General features: G+C 46.6%; 1 protein-coding gene and 1 long non-coding RNA gene across 3 annotated transcripts in view; one reads left to right on the plus strand and one right to left on the minus strand.

Moving 5' to 3' along the window:
• The first annotated feature begins 5,475 nt into the window (after positions 1–5,475).
• On the plus strand, positions 5,476–13,627 carry LOC133236135 (uncharacterized). Its single transcript, XR_009732757.1, has 2 exons — positions 5,476–12,394; positions 12,498–13,627. It is a non-coding gene; the product is annotated as an uncharacterized LOC133236135 (long non-coding RNA).
• NUDT3 (nudix hydrolase 3) overlaps positions 7,124–19,326 on the minus strand; it is a 123,307-nt gene continuing 111,104 nt past the window's right edge. For both annotated transcript variants that reach the window (XM_061397958.1, XM_061397959.1), the window contains one exon: positions 7,124–15,131. In XM_061397958.1, coding sequence (XP_061253942.1) covers positions 14,953–15,131 — 179 coding nt within the window. In that variant the 3' untranslated portion in view covers positions 7,124–14,952. The remainder of the gene's footprint in view (positions 15,132–19,326) is intronic.

The raw sequence follows: 19,326 nt of genomic DNA on the forward strand, positions 1-19,326 counted from the left end.
TAGTTCCTTGACCAGGGATTGAAACCAGGCCCCTACATCAGGGGCGTGGAGTCATAGCCACTGAACCACCAGGCAAGTCCCCTGGCTCTTCCTTACACTGGCTCACTTATTTCTGTGCAGTTACCCGGCGTTCTGCATGTATCTCCTCTGTTTTCCCACCTCCATACCTTTGCTTCAGCTGTTCTTCCACTGCTTCCAGAGACCCATGGGCCTCTTTTGGGAGGGTGGAGCAGGAGGGGGCTGCTTCAGGAGTGGAAGACAAGCTTCTGAGACACTGCCCAGTGGAGCAGCCCTCACCCCACGATCCACGGGGTGAAGGCAGAGAGAGACCACATAGACCCCACCCCAGACATTGTGAGATTACTGGCAGCCTGAGCAGGGGAGGTTTGGGACTCCCTCCACTTCAGGGTTCCTACTGGTCACCCTTGGACAGCACCAGAAACCTGACTTCAAGGTACTTGCCTCCCTCTAGCTTTCCTGCACCTTCTAAGTCTGACCTACACCTGACCTACTTTCCCTTGTCCTCTAGCCTCCAGGCTTCAGCTCCATCCACAGTGAGTCAGGGATCAAAGTACCTGCCTCTCAGGGTAGCTGTGAAGGTCAGGGTCCTGGCCCTTGGCCCTGTACAAGCAGTAAGCGATCAAGGGATTGTCTGAACTGATGGGAGAGTACTTGGTACAGTGGAAAGCACTCATCAAATAATATTAGTTGTTATAATTGGTCCACTGAATTTTCTCAGATCAAGTACCCTCCAAGTAAAACAAATTCCCCTTGACTCCACCCCCAAACTGCAAACATCCACAATGGCCTTTCTCCAGTTTCAACTTATCTTGGCCTTCCTTGCCCATCTCAGACAGCCCTGCTGGAAGTGACCAGTCAGTCCTCCATGAGCTCCTGCCCTCAGTCTGGGAAAGTTCACGGGATACTGGGCTGAGAGCTCAGGGGAGTAGAAGGAACTGGGGGCAGCACACAACACGTGTGAATTCTGAAACAGTGCATGGTAAATGCTGCATTTGGAGAACTGCAGAAAGTTCTATGAGGCTAGGGGAGAAAAAGGGCAGGTGGCAGAAGTGAGTCTGCAGAGGTGGGCAGGAGGCAAATCACAAGACATTGGGTACTCTAAGGTACTGGCTTCCCTGGTAGCACAGTTGGTAGAGTCGGCCTGTAACTCGGGAGACCTGGTTCAATCCCTGGGTTGGGAAGATCCCCAAGGGAAGGCAACCCACTCCAGTATTCTTGTCTGGAGAATTCCATGGACAGAAGAGTCTGCCGGGCTACAGTCCATGGGGTTGCAGAGAGTTAGACACGACTGAGTGACTTACACTCCAGGGTATTAGAACTTTACTCTGAAAGCTGTGGCTGGGAGGAGAACCAGAAGTGTAGCCAGGACACTGTGGGGGGTGGGGGGAGCAGGGAGGGGAGCAGGAAGTGAAGTTAGGGAGAAAATAAGTGGCCTTTGCACTTGTCAATGTGACAGTCACTAGCCATTGACAGGTGGCACTGCAGGCTTTCTAGAGGGGACGCATGAACCCATAGTGACCCCACAGGACATGGTTTTCTTTGGACAGGCTCAGCTCTTCCATCAGAGGGGTGAATTCAGGATTGGGATTCTGTAGGGGGGCTGCAGTGGGAGAAGATGGGCACAAGAAAGACTAAATAAATAATGGTGAATGAATGAGTGAGGAAGTGATGGGCAGGGGATTAGACTAGGCACCGGCTGGACAGTGTTTGGTGTCTGGAGTGGGATAACCATATTAAAAAAAAAAGATATTTTCATGTCCACAGAGTTGGAACAGCTAGTTCTTTACAGCATGGCCAGAGATGTGTATTCTCTGCTTAGGGTTTCAGACTCCAATACTGGTGGAAAGTCCCTTCCCACCGTGCCTATTTCCCAACCTGTAAAGTGAGAGGATTAGACTGGATGATTCCCTAATATCCTTCCACCCCACCGCACAATGATTCACCACTGTTGCCTATTTTTATCCTTTTCTCACCTACCCAAGTGTTATGACTACCCATACACTTGCTCTCAATACATGTTCATTGAGTTCCTGATGGTCTCTGTCACACAGACACTTGGCCGTGTATTGGAGTATTGTCAGTGCCCGACCTGTTGGCTGAGTGACGGTGATTCCACAAGGAAGTCCTCAGATGCAAATTCATTCACCACTTCCTGACTTCAGTTTCTCCTAGCTCCAATCCAACTTACACACTAAAGTGACCAGGAGAAAGTACTACTGAGTGGGTGAGAAGGCAGGTTCTGGAATCAGACCCCTTGGGTTTGACTACAGTTATTCCATTTATTACTTGTGTGACCCTGTATATATTAGTTGGCTTCTGTATTTTCTCCTAAAAACTTTGACTCATTTTACCCATTTGTGTAAAGCCATAAAATTAAGAGATGCTTGCTCCTTGGAAGAAAAGCTATGACAAACCTAGACAGCATATTAAAAAGCAGAGACATTACTTTGCCAACAAAGGTCCATTGAGTCAAAACTATGGTTTTTCGAGTAGTCATGTATGGATGTGAGAGTTGGACCATAAAGAAAGCTGGGCACCAAAGAATTGATGCTTTTGAACTGCAGTGTTACAAAAGACTCTTGAGAGTCCCTTGGATTGCAAGGAAATCAAACCTATCAACCCTAAAGGAAATCAGTCCTAAATACTCATTGGAAGGACTGATGCTGAAACTCCAATACTTTGGCCACCGGATGCGAAGAACTGATTCACTGGAAAAAACCCTGATGCTGGGAAAGACTGAAGGCAGGAGGAGAAGGGGACGACGGAGGATGAGATGGTTGGATGGCATCACCGACTCAATGGACATGAGTTTGAGCAAGCTCTTGGAGTTGATGATGGACAGGGAGGCCTGGAGTGCTGCAGTCCATGGGGTTGCAAAGAGTCAGATACAACTGAGCGACTGAACTGACCGACACATTTGTGAGTTTAATTCCATTGGATGGTGTGAGGTAGGGATCTAAATTTGTTTTTTTCCCACTTGGTTAGCCAATTATTCCAACACCATTTACTGAAGGACCAACCCTTTTCCTACTCAGGTGCATGCTTTCTCTGGCTCTCACTATATTCCCACACACACATATGGGTCTGTTTCTATTTAGTTTCCTAATTCACTTCTCTGCCCGGTTCTTCCCATTTATCACGTTGTTTCAGTTACTGTATCTTTATATTAAGTCTTGATACTGATAGCACACAAGGCTTCCCTACAGTTCTGTTTTTCCTTGTAGTTTTTCAAAACTATCTTAGACATGCTTGGCACTTTTACATTGTGATTTTTAGAATTAATTTGTCTAGTTCTTTTAAAAAGCAGTTTGCCTAAAAAAAAAAAAAAACAAAAAAAAAACAGAGCTACCATATATGACCCTGCAATTCCACTCCTGGGCATATATCTGGAGAAGAACATGATCCGGAAGGATACATGCACCCTGATGTTCGTCACAGCGCTGTTTACGACAGACAAGACATGGAAGCAACCTGTGTCCATCGGCAGAGGAATGGATACATATATACAATGGATATTACTCAGTCATTATAAAGAATGAAATAATGCCATTTGTAGCAACATGGATGCACCCAGAGACTGTCAGACTGAGTGAAGTAAGTCAGAGAAGGAGAAATATCAAATGATATCCTTTATATGTGGAATCTAAAAAGAAATGATTCAAACGAACTTACTCACAAAGCATAAACTGACTGACAGACTTGGAGAATGAACTTACAGTTGCCAGGGGGAAGGGTGGGGCGAGGGGATAGTCAGGGAGTTGGGAATGGACAGGTACACACTGCTATATTTAAAATAAGTAACCAACAAGGATCTACTGTAGAGCAGGTGGAACTCTACCCAGTGCTTTGTGGCAGCCTGAATGGGAGGGGAGTTTGGGGGAGAATGGATACATGTGTATGCATGGCTGAGTTACTCTGCTGTTCACCCGAAACTATCACGGTTAATCGGCTATACCCCAACACAAAATAAAAAGCTAAAAAAAACCAAACTGTCCCTAGGCCTCCATTTCCTTTCCCACACACAGATGATGATCAAAGCTCCTATGTGCAAGGACAGCAACGACGAAACGTAACGCAGTGAACACATCCCCTGGCACGAAGGCCTGGAACGCAACCCAGGAGTGTCCGTAGATAGCAGCGTCATCTTCCCCGAATGCCCAACCCCACGCAGTCACTGCCGTTTTAAAACCTTTGTTGGCTTCCCAGTCATGCGGAGGAAAAGTTCAAACCACCGGCCAAGCCACCTGACCCCAGCTGACCTTTCCCATGTCGCCTCCCCCGCAACTGCTCTCACGTTCCAGCCCCAGAAAACTCGCCGTTACCCTAGCGCTGTGTCCTTGCACACGCTGTCCTCTTGGTGAGAATTCCTTCACCCCTCATGAATCCTCTCAGATTGTGGCTCTTCTGGGATGGAGTTAGTCACTCTCTCTGCCTTCTATTGCATTTGTCACTTTGCACTGTGACTTATTTAGTGAACTCAGCACAGCCCTTGGCATTTCCCAAACAGGTGTTCACTCTCAGCCACTATCTAACGATCACATATCAACTCTGGTGTCACATACATTCCTTATTTCTTAATTCTTTTAATTTAATGAATTTATTTGGCTGTACCCGGTCTCAGTTGTGGCATATGGGATCTTAGTTCCCTGACCAGGGATCAAACCCACGCACCTGCATTGGGAGCAGAGAGTCCCAGCCACTGGGCCACCAGAGAAGTCCTCACTTATTTAATGCTTATGACGGCCCCACAAAGTAGACTTCTCCCCCAATGAACAGGAAAAAATGGGAACGGTAACTTATCCAAGATCACAGAGCTTGTCAACAGCTGAACCAAGGTCTCCCCCCGGTCTAATTCCAACGCTCACACTTTCTATCATAGCTAACAGCCTTCCCTCTCATCTCTTTTCTGAATCTCTCACTCATCCCATGCTTCCATGGTCCTCCTGTCCAAGCTCTCTCCATCAGCCTCTCTTACCCTACCTCCAAACGCTTACCTCCCTAGGCTGTCATCTCTTCCACTTCATACCATCTGTCACCCCAGCCGCTGTCTCTGTGAGGACTGCGTGTCCTGGCTTGAGCACATTGCTGGTATTCAGGCCACAGAACACAGAGCCTCGTGGCTGCATCCGCAGATGCTGAGGTACCTCCTTAGCTGGGTGTCACAAGACCAAGGAGATAAAATAAACTTTTCACATCTCAAATGTGAAAATGCTTTTCACAGAAAATGCTTTCTGAAACCAGAAAGCAAACAATTCCACAGTCTATAGCAACAGAGTTTCTTGGGCACAATTACCAGGTCTCCAAAAAGAATGGGAGCTAGGCTGACTGGGGTTTGGGCAGTAATTCTGCCAACTCAATCTAGCTTGGATGGTCAAAGCTGCTACCTCACAATAACAAAGCACGTAGGAAGTGAGGCAGTGCCGTCCCCAGTGCTGGTTCCAGCAATGTCAGAGCTGCGTTTGTGATCTTTGGGCTAATTTCCTCTTATCACTCATGCTCAAGGTTTGGGGGCCTCCTGAGATTTCTCTCTCGCTTGCCCTCTTGCTGCAAGTCCTGCAGGCTATTAGGAGACTGGGCTGGAGTAAAATAATCCCGAAGTTTGTTATTTACCCTGAAAATGAACAACAGTCAACAAGCAGTGGATGCGATGGGGACAGGTCACCTTTAGAATGGCCCATCATGGGACTTCCCTGGTGACCCCTAGTTAAGAATCCACCTCCAGGGTACCCAGGTTTGATCCCTGGTCAGGGAACTAAGATCCCACATACTGCAGGGCAGTGCACAAGCGCACGCGCCGCAACAGATTCCATTATGTCAAAACTAAGACCTGCTGCAGCCAAATAGAAAGAAAAAGATCTGACGTGGGCAAGTGGAGAGTTTCCCCAGATCCCAAGTAGAGGTGGCCATTTGGTGGTTTCCTGCATATATCGCTTGCATCAGTGTTCATAGTTCATACCCTCATTGCACACACGAAATCTGGCAAAACAAAGGCTCCTTTGATAGGGGAAGGTAGGGTGATCATCATGGGATAAAAAAGGCCTGCAGAATCAGAATTTGAGGAGGAAAGGGTACCCTGATCAGTTGTTAGGAAATCTGCCCTGTGGTTGAATGAAGTCATCAGACTACAACTGTTCAGCAACCAAATTACTGGCTACCCACACAGATAGCTGGTGCACTCAGGTAACTTGGTTTGACATTTATCATCATATAAACGAGCCAGCTGGCATCCAGGCACCTACACCTCAGTCTCTTACAAGTTAGATTCATGGGAGTCTTGTCCTGGTAGTGACTCTCTGGGGACACAGACATCAGGTTTCTTGGCTTACAAACCTTGGCCAGTGGTGATGCTACCAGAGTTCCAGAGAGGCCAGCTCCCCTCAGTAGCTAAACGTGTTTATCTGATGGTGACACACTGCTTATTCTTGCATCTCCAGCCCTTTCTCCATTTCCAGGCCCACCCTCTGTGTCTGCATGGCCTGGCATCATAACAAGCTTCTGGGCAGCTCCTTTCCAACCTCTCCTGCTGCCTCCTCAAACATGACTGGTTCTACATGACTGCCCTGCTCAAGATCACTTCACATGTCTGCAGCCAAACTCCTTGACCTGGCTTTTGGGGGTTTTCCCTAATTTGGTCTTGTCATGCTTTATCTTTCATTACAGCCCCCTAATGCCCATCATCTGTCTTTGGCCTGGGGGACAAAGCTTACTTCATGTTGCTCTCTCCCTGGCGACACCCTGTCTGTTCTCTGCAAGTTCGACCAGTGTGCATCTTCAAAACGCTGTTTCAGCCCTCCCTGACTCCACCACACCCAACTCCTGCTTCCACATAGGAGAGCACCTCTGGGTGTGGCTCATCTCTGTTTCCTCACGCCCCTCAAAGCATCTGCCGGGGACTCCCTGGCACTGACTCCCTCTGCCTGCTCAGGCTTCACTTCATTCCTCACTTGAATTTCCTCAAGAGCAAATCATCCATGGGGCTACCTCTGATCTCTGGGGCAACTCTCAAGAATCCAGCAGAGGAGGGAGGGGGGATCAAAATGAGACTGATGAGAAGGACTTGAGGAAAACTTCTAGAAAGAAGAGACCAGACATTAAGCAGGGATGTGTGAGAAATACTGGTTTTTATTGATTGGCACAATATTACAACCTACAGTTCCAATGCCCTTCCCTCCCACACAGTTCAAGTGGAAAGAAAACTGATTAACACATAGGAAGGAACAGCACACTCACGGGTTAAAGCATTTGTTTTTACACAAGGAGTGGGATGGGGGGTGGGATTTTAGGGATAATACCAGGGTTCCATCTAGACCATGGGGGAGGGCTTTGCTGTCCTCTGCTGCCAGCAGTACACGGGGGATACTTTAGTAAGGGGGCAGCTACACGCGGCTGGCCGGTTACTACAGGGGGGAAGTGGGACTCGAATCTCGGAGTACCTGTCTCGTACCCAAACCTGGACTTTTTTTTCAGCCCTCCTCCACAGCTGCCTGCACCCACAGGAAATAGGTGTGAAGGAAGCCGAAGGACGGCCTCCGAGAGAAAGGGAAGCAGGCAAACTCAGTTTCCTTCCGCCTTCTCTGGACTGTCCCCCTCCCCCTGGCCCCGAAGAGCACTGAGAAGGCCTTCCTAGCGAACGCTGTGGAGAGACTGGGAGCAGGCCATATCTGGCCTGGTAGCTCTGAACGGGTAGAGAGGAAAATGTGATTTTCCATACAATACCAAGCAAGGTTGTTTTGGGAATGAAAATGAATGGAAAACAAGACCATCCCCCGTGGGTTGGGAGCGCTGAGGTCCCAGAGCGCACTGGGATTGTGGTAAGGGCAATATTCCTAAAGCCCGGTTCCACAACACAGCGCCAGGTTCCTGGAGGTTAAGGGACCATAACCAACCTCTCCTCCCAAACAGGTGCCTTTCCTTGGATTCCCCGGTTCTGTTGAGCTCATTCGAGATTATTCTGCCACCTTTCCCCAGGACGTGAGGGCTCAGCTCATTGGTCCTTCCGCTCTCTACCCCTTCTACAAACACTCAGCACACTCCTCAACAGGTGACCCATTCTCACCTGCAGAATGGCCACCGAGGAACCAGATCACCGGGAAGGCTAAGCTGTCTGCTTTTCTGTGTGGTCCTGATGGAAGGAGACAAAAGCAGACTTCTGGTGGGGTCAGAACAGTCTGGTTTGGGTGTGTGGGTCCCTGGCTCTCTGTCTCAGCCCTGGAGCCTTGGTCATTTAAGCTTCAGACAAAACATATATAAGCATGACTGGGGAAGGACAAATACTTTGTCCTTCAGAAAAAGTTAAACTCAACACATCTTGGCTACTTTGCCTCCATCCAAAGGGTTCCTTGGAAATACTTGTTGAACTTGGCCAAAGGGAGACAGCACCTGGACCTGGATCTGGACCTAGGCCGCAATGAAAACACTTGCAACAGAAGGGGAGCAAGAGTGGAGTGGAGGTGAGCGTGGTTAGGAAAACCCTCAAATAAGCCTTATGCTGCCTGAGACCATACTCTGCGGCTCAGAGAACAGGGCTGGGGCCTCACTGCTTCCTCAGAGCCCATCCCCTGCCAGGGCCAATGGGCAGGATGTGAAAAAGGTCCCTGAACTAAAAACTGGGCTCTTTATACAGAAGCAAGTATAAAGATGCTACTATAACGGGCAGCCAGAGATGCCTGCTTTTCTGTGACAACACCCTTAAATGCTACTGCCTCCTTAAACACATGGCAATCTGGTAGTTATCTTTCTTAAGACAGATGCACTGACATTTTACTTATTCTAACCACCAACTTTTTGTTCAATTATAAACCAGTCTGAATGCTTTCAGACTATGAAACAATAAAAGCAGACCTGACATGTATACAGCCGCACCCCACACTGTCTCTTTTACAAGAGTGGACCCACTGGTTTTCTAACTACGAAACGAAACGCAGCACCATGTGGCTGCTGGGCCCTGAATGACCTTGCGCACCTGTGCCCTGGGCAGCACGCCTGTGCCCGTGCACAGGCGAGTGACAGGGGCAGGTTCTCAGAGGCTAACACAGCAGCAGAGGATCTGGCTAACGGAGGATGTTCGAGAAAGTCCCTTTGGGTTCTGAGCAAAAAATGCTCTCAGTCATGTGGGAGGAGGCCGAAGGGCAAGTCTGGGTCTATGCACGTGGCTCAGACACCTGCCGCTCCCTTCTGTATCCACTCCCTCCCGTAACCAAGCTGCGTGCTGGCGTGAGAGGGCCCTCAAAGTCCTTACCTCCCCTCAGAGCTCTGGAAACTCCCCAAGACCCTAATGTCGGCCAGGCCCCCGTGGTGACCCTGGGTGGAGCAGGCCTACCTGTGCTGGTTCTGTGCGTCTCCAAAGTCAGCCTGTACCTTCCCTGGCGTAAGTCATATCTGTTATGCAAGACCAAGCCTTAACCCTGAAATGCTGTTTTCTACCCAATGGGACAGAAATGGGGTGTAGGAGGCTACGTGGATCTATTGCTGTTCTAATTAGCACAGGGTGTTCAGATGGCCGGGCTCATATCGATATCACTTCCTGCAGGAATCTACAGTCCACCTCACTGGAGAAATGACTTCCTAAAGGTGAGCCACTTACCCACTCTACAGACGGGGGAGTCTGGTCTTGAGGCCCAGCATCGGGACTGGGGCATCTTGCTTTTTTCCTGAGGAGTTGCAAAGCCTTAAGGTTTTGATCTTAACGCCTGCCTGGGACCTCAAGCCCGCACGAGTGATGTTACTGTATTGTTGGAAAGTTCCTTGAAAGGTTCATCCCACAGATAACACAGTTCACAGATGGTGAGCCATTTAGTAGGTAAGTGTTCCAGACCAGAATTTATGTTCCCCAACTCAAGGATTAATAGAATCTTCACCTCTGGCCTGGCGGCAGTAGGGGTGGGAGGATGGGTAGCACATTGAAGTGGAGATGAAGCTGGAAAATGACAAGACCGCTGCCTTTGTATCTTTTAGAGCCTATCTCCAGGGGTTTAAATGCCTTTTTTGCTGTTCTAGTGGCCCCTGTTTGGGGTTAAGAACTGGGAATGTAAACCGAAGGAAACCTATTTAACTAAACAACTGATCAGAGGAACAGAAACAGTGACTCGCTACCTCCTAGATACTACCCTTGCTTTTTCAGCCAGAAGCACTTCCCTCTCCTGCAGAGGCCCTCCTGGGGCGCTCAGTTCCGAGTCAAGGCGGCTTTTCCGGGCACTCCCCTTGCCAGGTGGACAGTCCCATTCTCAAAGACAAGCTCAGGCTCACAAATCATCACGATAAACAAAGCTTCAGGGGAGGAACATGCCTTTTCACTCCGAAAGCTTCATGCTGCAGAGACACATGAGATCAATCATGTGACTGTTGGCCTCAGCTCAAGTAGTCCGTTAGAATCAACACCAAATGGTATTCTTTCTTTCTGTATTTATTAATGTTTAAGGGGATTAGGAGGACAACAATTGGATTAATCTGAAGGTGAGACGTATCATTTTTTTCAGATGGCCTGACTAGGCATTCTCCATCCTGAAAGGTTATCAAGCTAATGGAAAAACACTGTCAGAGTGTGTAGCTGCCCTTTCAGAGGCAGAAGTGGAAGGCTCCTGGCTTCCCAAGGAGAGTCCGCCTAAAATCTCCAGGTTCCCAGGACTTGTGATGACCTCACAGGATGTAGTATAGTCTAAAGATTGCAGTATTTGGCAGTTTACAATTTACTTGAAAATCTAGAATGTCTCACTGCTTTAGGTGACATCTAAGCTGACATGGAAAACACAGCTCTTAGGGATGGTGTGGACTCTGTGACAAGCTCACCCCAGAGCACAGAGACTGACTCTGGGGTACTTTCCCACCTACTCCAGGTGAAGGGGGTGCCCTGATGGGGCAAGGCTGGGACCACTAAGGTCACAGGCTGCACAGCCTTGTGGACACAGGCTCCAACCCATCAGGGCTCGGAAGGAACAACTCCCACCCCAACTGGGCAGTACGCACGCACAGCCTCAGGACTGACCTCTTTTAAAGTCTTCAAGAACAAGAACCCGAGGAGCCACCTGCATCACTGAATCCCCAACAATCTCCTCTCCCTAGAACTGCTTGAGCTGACCGTCCTGCATGTCTATTTCTTTGAAAAGATATTGATGTGCCTGTACTTGGGGTCAAGATGAAGCTACACTATCTAACTCTTGCTTCTCTCGAAGCAAAAATTTACCTCCATGTGGAGATTTCTCCAGGTTATTTTAGTTCTTCATTGACTGTTAACTAGGATGGGCTGAGAGAACACTTTGGAAATATTAAAAAATCATACAGTTGTGGCAAAAATCACATTGTGGTTATTAAAGCCTTTTTTGTAAACTAAACTAAACAAACAAAAAAATATGGCTCAGGCTAAGCTGTTTAAGAAAAAAGATCAGGTGGGGAGATGAATAGAGGTGTGAATACAGCACTGGATGGGAATGACGAACACACCCAGGTCAGCAGAAGACCCGTCTGGCTGAGGACGTTCAGAAGCAGCCCCCAATGAGCACTGTACGTGGAGGAGAGAAAGGGGAAGAGGAAGCGTGGTTTTGTGGGGAACTTTTCCTTCTAGAATTCAAGGTGACTTCTTCTAAGCGAGTGTGAGAGACTTTACATCGGCTGACTCCCAACATCAAAACAGAACTATTTCTCTGCCATGAAGCAACCTGACTATGTAGCAGCAAGAGTACAAAAAACTGCAAACACTCTCAGAGGGCAGTGACCCTCTCTACTCACGGAAGCTGCCGGCAGCAAGGACTCGGCCCTCCCTTTGTGTAGCTCTCACAACGCAATCCTGTGGGGGGAAGCCCTGTGGCCAAGCCACCTCCCAGGCCTTGCTGCGCCTCCAGCAGGTAACACTTCCCCACCTCTCACCCCTCCAGATGGCCTCAGCTCAGACCCAGCAGTGCGGGAGCCCTCTTCACACAGGGCAGATAGGGCAGCAGACATTTGTAAAAACCACAGTCAATCCTGCAACTTTTCCATCCTGTGATGTTTGCTGTGAGAAAAATCAAGACTTCTGTTTCATGGGCTGCACTATCCTAGAGGCTACAAAAAACCCAAAGTGGCTGATCTCTAGTAGTCCTTCTCTTTCTCTCTTATACACACACACACACACACACACACACACACACACACACACAGAGTCCTGTTCCAAAAAAAAAAAAAATGTCATGATCTCACTGATGTTTCCCCAAGGGCTTCAAATTATGAACAAATTTAAATTTTAAAAATTCTATCGCTATCTTTCTCCATCCTGAGTATGGTGGACTCCAATGGACCCTCCAGTAATAGTCAGATTCTAAGACATGTCCGTTCACTTTAAGAAAGAGACTTTATGTCTGCCCTGAACACAGGAAGGAATCTGTTTCTGCCAAGCCTGAAGAAGGTAAGTACTTGCAGAATTAATGGCAAATCAGTGTTGTTGGAACATTCTGCAAGTAAGGTAAGCCTGGTGCTTTTCTCTGTTTTGTTTTCTTTGGGGGAGACAGGAAGGCTACTGCGACCATGCGTCCAAGTAACCTATCACAACAGGGCTCTACCACACATCAGGAGACAGCCATGGTGTTGATGGTGCCAGGGAGGGAAAGACACCAAGCCCCGGCCATCAGAATCCCAGTGCAACAGACAAAAGCACCAGTTTCAACAATTCTGGTGTTGGACAAAGCCTCCTTTTGTCAGTTGAGGAAGCAGCAGCACAATCTCTCCAGTTAACTGCATTAATGGGATCTATTCATGACTGAAAACTACTTCTTGGCACAGTTCATGTTCCTGACCCAAAGACAGCAACAGCAATCCAAACTGGATTTTGCAGGGTAGTGTACTATTACACCAGCCCAGTGAAAACTTCAGATCACTGAAAACGCACAAATTATTATTAACACTGCAGTTCCCATTTCAGGAGTACTGACTGTTTTCCTGCAAAGCACTTTCTGTAACATAAAGGCAGATTTATTTGGAAGACTGTGTTTTGGGGATTCCATTTAGTGCTTAGTTGAATTTATTTTACAGCCCCTTTTATTTATTTGGAGAAAACCCCAGAATGCTCCAAATCAGGTGATAAGTAGCAGTGTGTTCATTTCAAGTAGAACACGTGGGCAGTGAGTTGGCATTTAGACTCAAATCCCGTGGTGCTTTCTATCCACTGGGACCCTTCCGTGGGGACAGGATTCCTTTCCCAGAGGTAGAGTGGCGCTAAGGAAACTGCCAGCCCTGCTTTTTGGCTCTGTGTTTAAGACTGGGAGAGAAGATGCAAACTGAGAACTGATAGCAAATTAAAGTTCAACTGACGCTCCCCAAAACGCTGAACGTTAAATGACCAGGCCTACCAGATATACACATTTCTTTTAGCGGGAGGGAAGAACAAAAGTTTTTCAAAGTTTGAGTATTTATTAGATTTTTTAAATAAAGAGAACTACGATTTTAATTTCACATCTCAGCCGTGTTTTGACAAAGGAGATGCCACTAACAGTTTAGCAATAAACTCCTGTCCCAAAGCCAGGGATTGATCAGGGTCCCCCCGCCCCACCCCCAGTCTCTAGACCCTTTTCTGTGCGCTTGTCTAGTAAACAACACAATTGGCAAATGAAGCCAGCATCCAACCTGTATCAAAAACCAACAAGACAGTCTGCAGTGAGCCAACGCATCATGTAGCCGTTCTAGTAAATGATTAAGCATTCTCCCGTACCACTTCTCAGCAGACGATGGACCTTTCACATCCTGGTGGGAGACAAATTTAATATTTCTGAGCATGCTCCATGGTGTAATTACAAGTGCTATACCATTACAAAGACAAGCAAACATCTGAATTTTCCTCCTGTGTACTTTTCAGGAACGTAACATGGTTACCCAGAACGGGACAGGGCTGTGCAGCTGCGCCTGCCAAGCACAGCTGGATGCTTCCGGCACAAGGACCATGTCCAGCTCCGTGCAGTGTAAGGCATGGACGCACAGGGAGAGAGGCTGCTGTAGGCGGTAAGTAGCATTATGGAAAAAACTCCAAACCAGCAGGAGAGAAACAGTGCTCGATGCTCCAGTTTTTTTGATAGTAATCCCAAGAATCCAGTTCAAATCCCTATTGTCAACACATAGGGAGGAATTCAATTTCTAGCATTGTTTCTCCGGATCTGAGCTGAGGCCATTTGCTCCTGGCTTAGTAATAAAAAACAAAATAGGTTTCTTCCTGTTTCTTTCTTGGCGTGGAAACACAGCTTCGAGAAGAGAAGGCGTGAGTCCTGGGAGACTATGAAGCAGCTAAACCCTTCCCGGACCCTATGTAACTACACCAGCAACTGGGGAAAGGAGAGGGCGGGGAAACTCACCTAGCCACTAGCATCAAAAATGAAAAAGCTAATGAATTGTGAGGCTCTCCACTTCAGAAACACCCCAATTTGAAAAGTAAAACCTTGAAAAATTAAAACAAATGCCTCTTCTAAAAGTCATTTATTTACATATTATATGTCCAGTATATAATGTGTAGATAAATGCACCCTGCAGTGAAAGTGACCAACCTACTGGACTGAACAGCACATCATGGGACAAATTCTTGAAAGGTTTCATCTCATACTGGGTATCTTTTAATAATAAAAAAAAAAATCTGGCCAGGGCTGGGATGAGACAAACAGGAACACTTCAGAATCCAAGGCAGAGGGAAGGCTGTTTGCCTCTTTAGAGAGTTGTAGGGGTGTGAAAAGGGAGAGACAGATCATGCACAAAAGTACTTACAAATTACATACCCAACCCCCACCCCCTCAATAAAAAGAGAAGAAAAAGCCCCATCACTTAACACCAAACAGCAACATTATCAATAAACCCTTTCTCTGCTGCCCATCATGCCTTATTTGAACGAGGAGGCCTGTGAGGAGAGGTGAAAGAGCAAGGGTGAGAGGGAAGACCTGCACTTCAGTCTCATTTCCAATTTCCACTTCTCTTACAGGAAATCTTCAGTCATCTGATGCCCGGCATCGAGCTCTGAGCAGATACTGAGTATGTGGGGGCCACGAGCGGGGTGCCATTGTTGGCTGAGTAGCCTTGTCTCAACGTTTCAAAATACGAGGCCTGCACCGGTTTGTGACACTGCAGCACGTTTATGGCATCTTCTATTTTAAACCATTCCCGCTTCCTTCCTGTGGAGGCAGAGAGTAAAAGAAATTAGTACAAAAGGGAAGCAGCCGCAGGTTTCTGATCCTGTCACTTTTGAGAAAACACAGGGAAAAAACCCACAGAAACGACTGTCATTAATGTTTTTCTTTTCTTTTTAAAGTTATTTATTTATTTATGGCTGCACTGGGTCTCGCTGCTGCGCGAGGGCTGTCTCTAGCTGCAGACAGTGGGGGCAATACTCCACTGCAGCACGCAGGCTTCTCGTTGGGGCTGGTTCTCTTGCTGCAGGGGCTCTAGGGTGTGCATGCTTCAGTAGCTGTTCCAAGGCACGTGGAATGTTCCTGGACCAGGGATCAAACTCATGTTGCCTGCACTGGTAGGCAGACTCTTAACTGCTAGACCACCAGCGAAGTCCTTCTTTCCTTTTTTAAACAGAAGTACAAATGACCCAAAACACAGTATATGAGTTCCAGGTATACAACCACAGTGATCTGACGTTTCCGTTGCTGTTCTTGTTATTCAGGTGCTAAACTGAGTACAATTCTTTGCGACCCCATGGACTGCAGCATGCCAGGCTTCTCTGTACTTCACTATTTCCTGGAGTTTGCTCAAACTCATGTCCATTAAGTCGGTGATGCCATCCAACCATGTCTCATCCTGTTGCTCCCTTCTCCTCGTGCCTTCGATCTTTCCCAGCAGCAGGGTCATTTCCAATGAGTTAGCTCTTCTCATCAGGTGACCTCCATCATAGCTCAGTAAAGAATCTGCCTGCAATGCAGGACACTAGGGATCGACTCCTGGGTCTGGAAGGTCCCCTGGAGAAGGAAATGGCAATCCACTCCAGTATTCTTGCCTGGAAAATCCCATGGACAGAGGAGCCTGGCGGGCTACAGTCCATGGAGTCACAAGAGTAGGACACAACTTAGCAACTCAACCACCACCACCACCACCATTAGGGAGCTGAAGTACTGGAGCTTCAGCTTCAACTTCAGTCCTTCCCATGAATATTTAGTGTTCACAATGACTGATATTTCTACATAGTACAAAAGAGCCAGAATGGTTATCAACATTTAATAAATATATTTTTCCTATTTTCTTTTCTAACAAGGGTGACGGAAGCACACTTTGTATGTGTCAAATACTATACCAATGCCTAATGCAGAAAACAGGTAAGAAAACTGAAGAACTGAGAGTAACGGTGTGAAGCTTGTACTCTAGAAAGAACCACTGCTAGCTGTTTCTCCAGCTTCTGGGCCTCTGGCCTTCCGTGGCTGACACATACGTGCCTGAAGCCCAGCCAGCATTCCCATCGCCCGCAAAAATAGACATGAAGCTGATGCAGCTTCCAGAATTACTGGGATGGCTGACCTGTAACCAGGTATTTATTTTAAAAATCCTGTCTAGGAGTGATATATCTGGGATTTCCGTGATTGTCTACTGGTTAAGAATCCACCTTGCAATGCAAGGGACACGAGTTTGATCCCTGATAGGGAAACTAAGATCCCACACGCCAAGGAGCAACTGAGCCCAAGAACCACAACTAGAGAGCCTGTGTGCCACAATAAAGATCCCACATGATGCAACTAAGACTCGACACAGCCAAATATAAATACCTTTAAAAAAAAAAAAAAAAGATGCTGAAAGGGATAGTTGGGGAAAAAAAAAAAAAAGAGTGGACTTCCCTGGTAGTACAGAGGGTAAGAATTGCCTCCCAATGAAGGGAACACAGGTTTGATCGCTGGTCCAGGAAGATTCCACATGTTTCGAAGCAACTAAGCCTGTGAGCCACGACTACTGAGCCCGTGTGCTGCAACCAGTGGAGCCTGAGTGCCTGGAGCCCGTGCTCCACAAGAGAAGACACCACAGTGAGATGCCCAAGCACAGCAACGAAGAGGAGCGCCTGCTCGCTGCAACCAGGAAAAGCCTGGGCACAGCACTGAAGACCCAGCGCAGCCAAAAATAAATAAAAAGAGTGATGTATCTACAGTAAAGAAAATATTTTCTTAAAAAGAGGAAAATATAATCTCAATATAATTACTATTAACTTTTCAGTGTATTTCAAAAATTTTTTCAAATGCATGTTTTAAAATCCTTTATTATTTTTTCTCTGACAAAGCTAACAAAAGATCATTGGTTAAAACTGGGAAAAACAGAAGCAAGCATAAAGAACAAGATAATTACCTGTAATCTTACAAACTAGAAGTAACTACTCTTACTACCTTAGTGCATTTGCTTATCTTTCACCTTATTTGAAAAAGACACAGCTATCTCAACAATTATAATTGGGATCATGCTTTAAGGTGCTCTGAATTCCTTGGAGGCCCTGACAGAGTGCTGCTGTTGGGAACATGGACGCTGATGCTAATCTGCTGGGCTCCAGTCATATCAAAGGCTCTAATCAGCCACCCAGGCTTGGGCAAGTTACTGAGCCTCTCTGTGCCCCTCTTTCCTCCTCTATAAAACAGAGATAATCAACAGTACTTATCTCACAAGTCTGCTGTGAGGGGTACTACGTCAAGCACTTGAACAATACCTGGCACAAAGTACATGCTGTAAGACAATGCGTTATTATGGCTGTTGCTGCTGCTTTTCCACTTCACGCTGCTTCTTAAGCACTCTTCTCAGTATGACACGTAGTGGTTGTGATACACTGTCTAGTATGGATGTAACGTCATTCACTTAACTGTTTCTCCACCACTGGACATCAACAGCCTGCTATTTTAATTATTATAAAGAATGCTACAATTTAAAAAAATCTGAACCTTATATGGCTAGTGACATGCCAAATAGCCTTCCAGAAAGGACGTGCTGATCCCCAATCCTGCTTCTGTGCCGGAACGTCAGTCTCACCACACTCCTGCCAGCATTGTTAACTGCTGTTTGTCACTGCCAATTCTTTAGGTGAAAACCAGTACCTCATCTTTGTTTACATTTCAAATTCCTATTTTGATGTAGCCTTAATTAGTATACACATAATTCTATACCCTGTTTTCATTCACCTACTCAGTCTCATAAGCACTTCTCTGTGGCACACAGCTTTCATAAGTATGTGTGTAACAGCTGCCTAACATTCCATCAGATGAATGGACCTTGGATCACTTGTCATTCACTGACCTGTATATTTTAAGACCCAATTTTTCATCTGAAAATGGCTTATGTGAAGAAAGGCTAACAGGCTTACTCCCTGTTAGCTATCTAAAACGTATTTTAGATAGTTTCATTAGGGTCAATTCTCAGCAGGAACACAGGTGACGGGCTTGTTTGGCTGTTATCAGAGCAATGGTGCCTTAAAAATGAGTATCACAAGTGTACAACTCGGACCCAACAGAGTAGTCTGAGGACAGGGCCTGCCACACCACACTCATCTCTGGCCCCAACACCAGCTATCAAAGAGTCTATTTTTAATAGCCCCTCACCAAATTTATTTATACTTAAGCTTACTGCATTCTTATCAAATACAAAGCAACTAAAAACTGAAAGGTCGTGAAATGTCCAGATCAACAGTGCTGACAGGCACGATGGCGAAGCACGTGCTAACAACTGAGAGGTTCTGATAAGTAAATTCTATTTGCCAAAGTTATAACAGAAAGTAAATTAATTTTATGTTTTTCTAGGCTTTTCCTTCAGAGCTCAAAGATTAAAACCATGAACCAATCATTAAATTACCTCACTTTTTAGGTCAAAAGATATATATATACACACACAACCGATCTGGGATCACTGAAAATGGCTCCTTAGGAGAAAAGGCGAGTTCACCTCAAGGGTAACATGAATGTAACCGGTAGTTTCCAGGTACTTCCCACCACTCTGCACCTACTACACAGCTCTGGAGGGAGGGCTCACACCAATGAAGTCAGTTTCCTCCAACAATATGAATAAGCATCGCAACAACAGCTGCAGTCCTGCTCTCACTGGGGGTCAGTGGCCAACAGAAAGCCTAGCAATGTAGAGGCCACGATTAATATCTGCTTGGGAGGATCCAATTTGGTTTTAGAAAAATCCAATTCTGGTTTTATTCTTATGGGCCTTGTCTCTAATTGTTGACTATGCATCCAACTTCAGCTTCCTTTTAAACATTTAAAAATATAATAGTACTTTTCACAAGTTCAAAAACAGACATGCTTATTTAAACACATCCTTCTGTTATTTCTTTTCTTTATCAGGCTCTCGCCTGTGCTTCTGGGTAAAGAGCTGCAGTGTGGCCAAGGCCAGTCGTGA

This window comes from Bos javanicus, chromosome 23 (assembly GCF_032452875.1).
Source record: "Bos javanicus breed banteng chromosome 23, ARS-OSU_banteng_1.0, whole genome shotgun sequence".
Lineage (NCBI taxonomy): Eukaryota > Metazoa > Chordata > Mammalia > Artiodactyla > Bovidae > Bos > Bos javanicus.